The sequence below is a fragment of the Pelecanus crispus genome, chromosome 3 (genome assembly GCF_030463565.1).
Source record: "Pelecanus crispus isolate bPelCri1 chromosome 3, bPelCri1.pri, whole genome shotgun sequence".
NCBI lineage: Eukaryota > Metazoa > Chordata > Aves > Pelecaniformes > Pelecanidae > Pelecanus > Pelecanus crispus.
Genome location: NC_134645.1, coordinates 11107598 through 11119887, shown reverse-complemented (window position 1 = coordinate 11119887; position 12290 = coordinate 11107598). Strand labels below are relative to the sequence as shown.

At 44.4% G+C, this 12290-nt stretch overlaps 1 protein-coding gene across 1 annotated transcript in view; it reads right to left on the bottom strand.

The window, feature by feature from the left end:
- The window catches only part of SPRED2 (sprouty related EVH1 domain containing 2), a 35181-nt gene extending 24619 nt beyond the window's left edge, over positions 1–10562 (bottom strand). The window contains exons 1-2 of the mRNA XM_075708030.1: positions 10546–10562; positions 658–835 (exon numbers count right to left, since the gene is read on the bottom strand). Of these exons, the coding sequence (XP_075564145.1) occupies positions 658–835; positions 10546–10562 (195 nt within the window). The remainder of the gene's footprint in view (positions 1–657; positions 836–10545) is intronic.
- Positions 10563–12290: the final 1728 nt, after the last annotated feature.

Sequence of the window (12290 nt, the reverse complement as noted above, 5' to 3'; positions counted from 1 at the left end):
ATTTTTAAGCTAGCCCATCTCTTCACAGGAGCGAATTTCAGAACAATCGAATATATAGAAATAACAAACTGTAACATCTAAAACGGACCCTGGAAATAGGGAAAAGGCTTTATTAATTTGGTTTGTGCAGGGAAAGAGAGCTCCTTTTTAGATAAACAACTACCAGGAGAAATCGAGTGCATCAATTCATAAGAGACAACTTGTCTTCATATTCTCACTCTGCTCATTCAAACCTTGAACGGCACGCAGCATAAATAATTCATGGCAGTTTTAAAGGCTTGCACTGCATTACTCAGTGCAATGTGACTGGCTTCATGGGTTCTTTACACTTCAATTCACTTCTCACTTACCCCTGCTAGGTCTTAGAAAAAAAAAAAAAAACCACACAAGCCCTTTTCCAATCATCAAAGGGGGTCCTGGGTCCATGGGCCCGTGGATGTTGAAAATTTACCTGCTCCTTCCAGGTGGTGGCATGCCAACCTAGATACCAAAAGATGGCAATTCTAGATGAGGATGAGTTCGTGTTGTCCAATCTGGTACTATTTGCACATGCCTGTTTTTTATGTTTTAAAAAAACTTGCACAAGAATACAATAGAAATAGATTTGGGATAATTCTCATTATAAGAACAGAAAAAAGTTGAATTAGGGTCTATTACCAGTTTGTCTTTCTGCCTTTCACCATGGATTAGAAATCCACTTCTTCCATTGCCCTCCGGGTACGTGACCTTGCAGACGCCAACTCTACTGAGACCACCTCCTTCTTGTGGCAACCATCCCCCACTGGAGTCATCTCGGGTCATAACCACAGCTTTGACTCGCACAATATAGCTGTCACTGCAATGGTAACAAAACAAAAACAAAACCTTTTGTGAGCATCACACAGTCTCAATCAGAGCGTTTTTCTGGAGGGCAGTATTTAGACAGCACTGGTCTGGCCCCAACCCAGAGTTTTTGCCCAGGATGGAAGTTTACCTCTGTGATGGATGGCCTTGACCACTCAAGCCACCATAGGAAACAGACCCATCAAACAGCAAGGAATGAACCCATTGGGTTTCCAGATGTCAACATACAGATCAAACAACCCATGGTACTGGACACTCTCTCCCTCATGCAGCTGGGGACAGAGACCAAGAGAGCTGGGTGAGCCAGGCAGCACCCCAAGGCCACCACCCACAGGGGATGCATTGGGGCATCAGGTCTCCAAAGTGTTGGAAGAACATGTGGAGCTCAAATAACCCATGAACAAAGTGTTTTAAGGTTTTTGCGATCAAATCAGCGAAGTGGGATTTGGAAGACAACACTCAAATTCCTCCACAACTGGGACAGCCTTATGGGTAAAAAACCACAAGCGTGGCTCCAGCTGGTACCTCAGACAAAAGGCGATGGAAACCATCTCAGCTCAGGTCATCAGGACCACACCGTGTCCCTAAAACACCTCCACAAGCATTTCAAGGGGCTTTCAAAGGTGGCATGTCATAACGTCTCAAGAAGCTATTCTGGAAGCACCTGAGATTTGGGGATAATCCAGGCGCCCATCGAAAGGGGTCAAAAGAGCCCCCACAGCAGGGGGCTCTGCTCCCCCAGGCTTCCTCCTGTACCCCTTCCACAGAGCAGTTGCTCCAGCATCTGCTGGGGACCTCACCAGGGAGGCGGTAATTTGGGAGCAGAAAGGCCACTACAGGACATAAGCAAAAGCCATGCGCCTTGCATGGGATATGCAACCGACTCCAAGCTAAAACGGGTTGTCCGAACCCCAGAGCTGCTGGGAAATACCCAAATTCTGTCCTCATGCTGCCACTGAGTCCCAGCTTGGTGCAATCCACCATGTGTTAGACATCGATTAACCCAGTGACTGCTCAGGAACAGCGCTGACGGCTGTGACACCCTCACAGGGAGGTCACCACGGCATGGTTAGATGTCAACCACAGCACTGCTGGCTGCAGAGCTGCCAAGACACCCACCAGCAGCCGCAAAGGTGCCGCAGGGGACTCAAACCTGGGCAAAACTGGGAACATCAACAGGGGATAAGAAAAAAAGATGCGCAAAGAAAATTGCCCAGGAATTGTCCATCTCCAGGCCACCAGGTGAGCTCACGAGGAGGAAGCTCAACCCGTAGAGGGCTCCAAGAGGAGCCCTCTAAAAATGACAGGTATCATCCTTTAGGGAAAGAAATTCCTCCTTGAGGAAGGCTCCATATCTGGACATTTTCCCAGCATCTTGTACAACACAACAAGAGAACGGGCCCTTTCTATCCAAAATTACAAGCAGTGGTAGCTTTCTTCATCCTGCACCAGGTAAAACTGCCTCTTGTTTTCAGACATTATTTTTGCACCACTTCTGTAATCCAAGTGCTAACACTTGAAGACTGAGTTCCCCTTTCTCTAATACGACCAGATTTAATTAATACCTAAGCAAGAAGCTTCATGGATCCTACTTAAGGCAGTTCTGAGGACAGACCAAGGGAAGCAGCGAGCACCTTCTGGGCAGAGGCGCCTGAGACCAGCTGATCTCTCCTGCAGCTAGACAGACCTCGCAAAACACATGCTGTGATTTTCCCTTCACTGGCTTTATTTTATGGATACACCAACTTTCTCACCGGACCTACAGGATGAAGGCAGTACACAGAAGCTTAAGGTTCATCCCCTGTTGCTCTGAGGACTTTGCACTGGCTGATAAAAAGCTCTTCAGCATACTCAGACACACTGCCTGTACCACAGCTGACACATGCAAAGCATTCACAGAACTGAGAAACAACATTTTTAAGAATATTTTTGCTCGAGTCCTTAAAGCAGCATCCTGGTACAGGAAACAGGGCAACCATGTCTACTAACAGATCCAGTTACCTTTTTATTTTCTAATGAAAACCCATTTCTAGGTTTTACCAGTGGCAACTTTAATCTCTTGGCTTCCTGATACTCAGAACTAAGTAAAACACTTCAGCTAATTTCCTACTGTGCAAAAATTGAGCTGCTTCCATCCAAGACAATTTTTGTTTTCTTCTCTGTACCTTTCCCATATGGTCTATAAGGATTAGCAATTAACAGATAAAGAAAAAAGAAAGCCAACTATATGTTTCTATATAGTTCTCCTGTTCTCCAAGGATCCTTTCTGGACTTATTTTTAACTCTTCTCACTTCTGGGGAACTTCCATTAAATTTCAATCTCTCTTCTGAAGCTGGAGCCGCTCAATACAACCTTCCTTCCCATCCTCCCGCAAAAGTCATCCACACAAACTGCTGCTTCTCCTTCCACGCTTGAAAACTGCCACTGGCAATATAGCTTCCTGCGGGATTTACCATTCACTTTTAGGGCAGCAGCCAGAGCCGTCGGCTGTCCCAAAAGTAATGTCATCTTCAGTTACTCTGCTGCAGGAATCATCCACTTAAAGGAAAATTAAGAAAGCAGCAGCTATTCAGTACTTTGTGATTTCTACCAATTATTTGCTTGTTTCCATCAGCTCTCAGTGATTTCTCTAGGTTCGTAATTACGTTTGAATACTAGTGGATGCCTACGCATTACATTTAGGTCCCCTGCTACCCCTGCCCATTATAATCACAGTCTGGTGGGGCACAGAGCCATACGGTTTTCATCTTCATATCCACACCAATACCGTGACCTATGGCTCTTACAGCCTCTGCCACCAAGGCCACTGATTTCACCCACATGCCAAGAGAACACCATATAAACTGTATTTCTCCCATCTTGAAGAGCTACCTCCTTAAATATATCAAGCCAGAAAACCTAGTTTCCATCCACCTACCACAGCAAGAAGACCTCTGCTCCCCTATTAGAAAAGGACCTTGTTCAGCAGAAAGGTTCACCTTTGGCAAGGTAAGCAAGCTCCAGCTCCATTAATGTAATCCCTTGGCACGCTTTCCTGCACGATCAAAAGTCACCGGTGACGTCCCCATCCCCGCTCCCAGGAGACTCCAGCCACAAGCGCATGTTTCCCAACACGCAACCGACACTGAGGGATTTAGGAAGAAAACCAAGAAAATAATGAAAGAAAAAAAGGTGTCTAAGGCTAAGAATGGGGTTTGACATATTGGTTTAGTTACTGGACTAGGACTCGGAAGCTGCACGTTAAATTTTCAAGGCTACGCACTGCTTCCTTCAGTTTTATATGTCAAAATCTTGCCTGCCGTTTCCATCCACAAGCCTAGAATAGGCAACGCTTCTTTCCCTCATGCCAGTGTTGATAAATACTTGGGAGGTACTCAAATATTTCAGGTCCATATAAGGACCTTGCTTCCTTAACGTAAAAGCTGTTTATTTTCTTTGCTATTTAATTTTACACAACCGCACTGAGGCTCTGGCTGGCTGCAAGCGCTCAAAATCCTCCAGAGCAAAGGAGCAGTCTGCAAATCCCATGTGCATGTCACTACTGAAACCCTGGTGCACCGAAGCAGCGAAACCACCATGTTCAAGTCATCCACCTGCACTTTCATGATGGCAACTGTGCAATTCGACTATTCTAGGAGAAATGGTTAATGAGATGTGAAAATATTTGGTCTGTTACCATTAATGAGATACCAATTGCCACTGAGATTAGATAATGCAAACTTTTCGTATAGTTAAAAATGAAACAGCTAAAAAAACCCCACAGCAGCCTTAGTTCCCCTCATTTTATCGGCTTCTTAAACTTATAGACCGCTCTAATTGTTGGGTTTATGGCCTACGTGCTATGTGTTTCATGCAAACTATCCTTAAATTACGCTCTTAAGTGGAATACTTTGCTATCTTAACCCTACAGATTTGTCTTCAACAGCCTTAAAAGCTTGGGAAGAAAATATCTGCAGGGATTACCCAGCTGCATGGCAGCCGGCCAGCGTGTTCCAGGGCTGCTTCAGGTTGTATGCCTGCCCCACCCAGAGCAAAAAACCATAATGAACTTGGGGAGTGAAGGTAGTGCAGAAAACCACGTGCTGTTTTTATTGGAAGGAAGAGAGCTTTAAAAATTGTAGCTCGTGGGTGTGCATATATATATATTAAAAAATACATTAAAAAAAAAAAAAAGAGTGTGTGTATAATTGCTACTATGAAGGATATTGTGAATTTTCCTAAACGAGAATTACCTTTGCGATAACTGAAGCCTGGTTGCATTACCTATAGCGTAACTTTTACAAAGCATTTGTGTTTAAGAGACAGGCAACGCTTAAGGCGGATAAAAAAGTGCTTTTCTCCAGCATGCACAAACCGCATTGTAAAATGCAGCTGACACCATCCAGCGCTCTCTGACATGAGCCACAACACTTACAGCAACCACACCGCAGCAAAACCAGTGGGGACACAGCCCTGAGCCTCGCTGTATGCCTGGCGTGGGCTTACGGCTGCAATCCCACGTCCAGGACTGAATGGCAAATAATTCCTTCCTTAGTTAAGGCTTTTATTTTGCCAATGTCTTTGTAAAAGGAGGGTCACAGCTGAAGTCCACAGCACCCTTCCACCAGCCACTCTTCTTTTCCACTTTGCTTCAAACGCAGCAACTGCAAATACCATATCTGAGATGTCTTGCAGCTAAAAATCCCAAGGGGCAGGGGGAAGAGACGTCCAACCCACCACATTTACTACTTTTCTTTGAATCACATTTATCATCTAAAACACTTCCCAGACACCTTCCGTAATTTAATAATATTTTTCCTCTAGCCAGGCTAGTTGACCAACATACAAACTTCCACACAAGTGCAGCCATATGGCACTTCAGTATTTTCCTCCTTTTTCAACTTTCCAGCTTACAAGGTCAGGAGAGAGTCAGGTCTCAGACAGAAAGGTAATCGCATGTAATGGGTTTCAAAAAATATGAACTGCTGTCTTTAATGCATCAACATTCCCAGATCCCAGATTTCAGGGAAGAGCCAAAATAACAGCAGGAGGCTCCTAATATAATGGCAGCAGAGGTCGGGCTGTTCAGCTGAACTGAACCACAGACACCGAGTGCTTAAACACAATTTAAACTATTTGGATCCATGCAAATTTAACTTCATGATTACTGGGACATAACCCGTCTTTGGCCGAGCTAGAGGTATTTCATGGTCTCCTACTTTTCCCTCCATGCCCAGCAACTCCGACAACTGGAGTTAAAGCCATCCAGTTCTGCCTCGGTGATGGCTGGAAATCATATTGCAAGGATCCTCCCTGGAGCTCATCCCGCAGCCGGAAAGCAGTGGCATTTTGATAGAAGTCATGGAAAACTGCTATTTCTGGAGTCACGCTCTCTTGATCTGACACTTGGTTCATAAACCTTCTAGCAAGGGTGAAGTATCTGCAGGTTATAATCAGCATTTTCTTCTTCAAAACCCTGACTTACCACTTTGTTAAAAAGAAAATTTCTGAGTGCACAGAGCCACAGCAAAATAAAGTTGGTGTTTCGATACCATTTAGATTTGCAGCAGGTTTGAAGCTTTTTCATTAAATACCAGCAAGAATAAAAAGCCATCTGCACCACTCTGGTCCGACCCAACGTTAAAATGGAACCTGTATAAAACCATGGAAAACCTCCCAAAAATTTTCCTTGCCCTCACCTCTGCATCACACTAGGAACACAGAACCAGCATATGTGTAACCTGTCTCTAGTATAGCAAATTTGCAACCTACATTTTTCTGTCTTTCAAATCCAATACTGACAGAACAAAAAGGTGTGCTGGGAAATCTGGGGTTCCACCTGGTCAGAGTAAATACGAGACAGTTCAATCTCCACACACCTTGCTCCAGCGATGCTGGCCAAGTCCTGCAGTACATCTCTCCTGGGGCACTTCACCTTAAACCAGTATTAATCTTACAAGCTCAGTTTCAGGACATTTCCCTCTCTCTCAACAAACCGAGAAAACTTTGTTGGCATTTAGCATTTCCTCTCCCAGCTCCTCTCTGAAAAGGGAAAGGAATTTTCTCTTCCAGCTCCCCAGTTCACACCTGGCTACTGAACCGAGTTCGGCAGCATGTGTTCAGCTTGTATACTGACCATTTCATGAAAAAAGGGGAAAAAAAAAATTATATTAACTCCAAGAATGCTGTTAGATGCAGCAGTGCAGAAGATGGAAGAGGAAAATCCTACCCTGAAGGAAGCGCCCATGTAGGATTTGGAAATCAGTGCCAGTAAGCTCTAAGATGCACACAGTCCTACCTGCACATCCCGTGAAGCACCCCAGAGGAGGAGTTTTGCACAAAGGTGATTCGATGCTGTGGATTTTCCTGGTGGCTGAGTGCTGCCCAAAATCTTGTGTGCAGCAAAAAAACCCAACCCAGCCAGGCGATCGCTCCGACAGAGTGTGAGGGGCCTGGATGCAGCGGGGATGCTCAAAGGCTCAAGTGCCTTCAACCCTCAAAAGCTCGTCGTCTTATACAACACACGGCCTCACGCAAGCAGCACAGCTCTGGGAGGGTGGGGCAAACCCAGAGAAGCACCTTTTGACTTTTTCATTCCTTGATGCCTTTCTGGGTCTAAAGCAGCCCCAAAGGCAGAATAAAGAGGGGCCAGGTCCTCCATGGCTGGGCTATGCCCCTTCCCCAGCAAGCCTGGGTTGGCTTCCAGCGCTGCAGCCCATCTGAAAAGCCTCCGTAAGAAAGATTAATAGCAGTTTTGTTTGTTTGTTTTTTTCAGAAGGAAAAGGACTTCTCAAAAAACCAAGACACCTGCAACAATCCACCCACCCGCCTCCACATCTCCCTTAAACTCCAAGGCAATGACAAACAAAGGAACCCTTTCACCAATACGTTTGTCAAACATTTAAGGCTGATTTCATTGAGTTTACGAGAAACAGCTCTATCCTAACTTGCTTGAATGGGATTTCATAATCCCATAATTATTTCAGATCCTGTACATAGAAAGTACATGGAAAAATAATTTTTTAATATATATTTCTATATTCATATAAAAAATATCCATACATAATATATATAGTGTAGACAACAAAATTTTCTTTTATTAATTTCTTTTATATGTATAACGTTTTTCTGGGGTTTTTTTCTTTTTTTTTTTTAAATGACACACACAAAAGCATCAGCTTCTGCTGTGAGAGTAACTCTCACAGCGCATTTTTTACAATGCAATGTCCCAACTAATTTGGATGCACCAAACTAGGGGAACAAGAGCAATTTTCTGCTGCAGACGGGGCCCTCAGCCCTTGTTCCATACGGATCTGGTGTTAAAAACCAGCAGGGTTTGGCACAGGCAGGGTAACACAAGTGCTGTCCACACAGCTGTAGGGTTGGGTGTTCTAGCCCTGCATGGGCTAAACCCATTTTTTCGGCCAGTGTAACCTCTCCTCCTGTGCTAGGCTTGCCCAGTGATCCCCACAAAGTGCTGCACATGTGGGCAAAACCCCAAATGAACCAGCAAGCAGCTTTTTAGGGAAAAAAAGTAGGCTTGCAAACATGCTGATGGGCAAGCAAAGATCCACTGACGCAGCTTGAGCACACGAATTTTAAGGGCTCTCCCCAGAAATTAGCTTACTATGCAAACAATATTGAATTAAAACAAAAGTCTAACTGCATCAGGGGCAGATTAACTTACTACTCACGGCCATATTGAAGCATCTATGTAACATCGTTGAAACTGTGTTAGAGCTATCAAAACCCACAGCAAACCTTGCTACAAAAATACGCAAAAAGTTTTTAGTTTTGGTGTCATCCCACCCCCCCACCCCACCCCCCAAGACAGCCACACCACCACTGGGATGCACACTAACAACAAAACTTTTAATGTGCCATCATTTAATGAAACCTCTTAAAAAAAAAAATCACAGCGAACCTCCATCTCAATGGAGAAGTGAGTTACCTCAGGGCCAACCTCCTTGCAGCTTTGCACGGCCGCTGCTTTGTCAGTGATTGCAAATTACAGGTTTGGAGTTTATTTTTAGAAAAAAAAAAAAAACACTTTTCTTCAAATGTGTTTAATGGATCAATTCTGCAATACATCAGCTGCACACGACAGTATGTCTTGGGAAGTTGTAAGGAGCAGCAAAACAACAAAAAAAATCAGTTTAGTAAGATAATGCGTTTGAATAATTTACCCTGCAGCTCATGAAGCTGGCATGCAGTACGGGCAAGAGTTGCATACTCAGGTCCTACTATTTTTGTGCAAGGGTACAAAATATTAACAGATTTCAAGGAAAGCTAATTAGTATTATCATTTACTGTAACAAGAAAGGAAGTTGTTATTGCATGACAGATGGTATTTGTTTTATATCACACACAAGCGAAAAGCACATAAAAGCTTAGCCAGTCAAACAGGTAGTTGCATGGGAGCTGCATCCTGTATTGATCCCCACCCCCCCCGCAAAAAAGCCACAACCAAGTTCCTAATTTTTTTTAACATATACTGACCATAAACACTCTGTTACTGCTATCCTATGTTAGCTCTTGAATGGTGATATTTAGCAAAAATAAGAAATGAAAACTAACAAGGACAGCAACTGTATTCCAGCTTTAGAGTTTTTATCGCGCTCCTTATTTTGTAAAATGAAACTAGAGATTTGATACCGCTCGCCAAAAATTAGAGGAATGTAATGGGGAAATCTATTCAATTCACAAAACGACGGGATTGCCACATGACCCTCTTCCCCATCCAATGAGTTTTTGCTGTCACGCCATGGACTGCCGTGATGCCCATGATGCCACCAAACGCGCTGGCCAGACAAGGTATCCCATTACTCCCGAACAACATCACATTTTGCAGATTAAGTGCTACCCATCCCAACACAGCCGTATTACAGCATGAGAGAAAATAATGCCAGGCGTACTTATCTTCAGCTACAGAATCAATGATACTCCGGACATAAAAATAATTATGTATGTACATACACATATACATAGCATTTCTGAAAAATTCAAAGTTTACAAAGAAAAGAAAAAACGCAGGAATTGCTCACCCCGAGCAATTTGCATTTTCCTCCACTCTCCTCCATTTTGATGAGTGAAGAATACAACTACATTTATCCCCCTGTAAACATCCTCCCTGACACGTAGGATACAACTACAAAGGCTAGACCATATTTTGCAAATATAAAAAAAAAAAAAAAAACCCTCTGTGAATGAATTCCAGCTGAATCTATTTCAGAGGAGGGGGGAGGGAATAAGCAGGATAACCGCGGTCTAAATATAAAGGGTTTTTATCTTTTGCCAGGTAAATTCATTTAAAAAAAAAAAAAAATAAAAGAAGACATTCTTAACTACATCAAAATGAGCATGCCCATTGAGTTTGCACTCCACCTCTCTTTAAGCCCCCCCAACCCCAATAAGCATCCATGGAGAGGGACACCAAGGGAAGAAGCTCCCCAGGTAGCATCTGTTTTCCTCTTGGTATTTAAGAGAGGGTGCACGTTAAACCATTACTTCTGAAAAAAAAACAAGAAATTGTATGTAATCATAAAAGAAACCCTGTGTTTCACAGAAGAAGTCGTACATATTCACTGATAAATTATATGCTGATTTAGAAAAGATTCATAAGGGCTGTGGGGGCGAAGAAAGAAGGGGGGAGGCAGAGGAGAAAAAAAAAAAAGAGGGGAAAAAAAAAAGAAATTATACACAGCGAAAGAACACACACATACCTGCTGGGGGATGCCATTTCCTCTACATTTTACACCCAGATTGCTCCCTTTTACCATCATTGCCACTACCAGCCTCCCGATAAAAGGGATCGGCGTTGGCTGCCCCGCGTCCCAGCTGGCTGCTGCCGAGCGAGCGGCGTCCCCCCGTGCGTGATTCAGTCTCCTTGAGGGATGTGCTGCATTGTACCGCGTGAGTCATCCCAGAGGTATTCTGCATATTACAGCCCCGGCCGGACCATTACTCATTCGCAACATCCTCCCGGCTCGGAAAGCACAAGCGCACGCACCGACCAAAGATCCTTGTTTCCCCACCCCGGTTATAGGCTGGAAAAAAAAAATAAAATAATTACGATACAACCGCCATAAACTAATAACGTGGGCGTTTAGCAGCGGCTGACAGAACAAACGCGCTTGCCGAGAGGTTGCACCAGACCGGCGGGCGCGTCACCCACTCGCCCAGGACGGCAAACAGGTCCAAAGTTGAAAGTGGGCGTCATCTCCGCCGGTAACCCCGGCCGCACTTTATTCCCCAAAAGCTGCTAACGCAGCGCTGGGACCAAGGGTCCAAACAACTCAACAGGCTTGGGGAAAGCCCTCAGCCTCCCGACGTGCCTGTCTCAATCGCAGCTTTTAACAGGAGTTTAAATGCTTCCAGTTTGCAACAAGTTGGCCTTTATAAATACCAGCTATAGGGCCTTGTATACCGTACCTTTGCAGGCAGCCCAAAGTGCCAACACAGCGACATCCCTACCTGCAAGCTTCATTTCGGGCAGTTGGTCTCAAGCGCTCCCTTGCTGCTCAAAAACTTTCATAACCGCTTTACCTCCTCATTCAGTCAGTGTGCTCCCCCCCCCCCCAAGTTATACGATCATCCCTAAATGCCCTCTCATTTTTTTAATGCAGAAATGTTGCTCAAGAACTGCCTCAGCACCAAGAATAAGAATAAAAATTGTGACACTGGGGCTGTGAAAGCAGCTTCTAAAAATACTTGCCCAGTTTCTGAACTGATCTACACTGATGATTAGGCAGGAGCGGGGAAGAAAGCTAATTTAAGTGTTTCCAGGCTCAGCTGCTTTTGCCTTCCTTAAATCCAAACTGTTTTAACCTCAGTTTGGGGCAAAAATCCCTTTTCCCCAGCATGGAGAACAGTGACTGAGGTGATGCTGCCTGAAGGCATCCTTTAGGAAAGCTGCACCCCCATTTTACAGCCATAATAACCTAAAATCGCACATGCTCTTGAAAACGTCAAGCTTGGACCAGGGAAACACCGAGCTTGAGACCACCAAGGCTTGAATCCAGTTTCGGTGTGTAGACACCAGGCTGCACGGAGGATGCGGAGGGCATCCCGAGCTGCCAGGACAGGAGCATTTGTTTGCTGCTTCGCAGCAGCACCCAGCGAGCACGTGTGCAGGTGTAGCTGCAGGCACCGATTCGCAGCTTGGCTGGATTTTGTCACAATAATGGAATCAACCTACAGTCTAAAGCCACGCAACAGGCAGCATTTTAAATGTTATAGTGGCATCAAGCGACAGCTGCGTTTACTCTATTTCAATATACAACATATATAATTTAATGGGCAAAGGGTACTCTGTTTTGGCAGAAGTGCATTTGCGACCACTGGGTACCTCATTAGTGAGTCAGAGCATCGTGCTATCCAAGTAATTAAAAAAAAAAAAAAACAAAACAAACCCAAACAAAAAAACCAAACAGGTGGGGTTTTTTTAATTTTAATTGCACATGCTCAG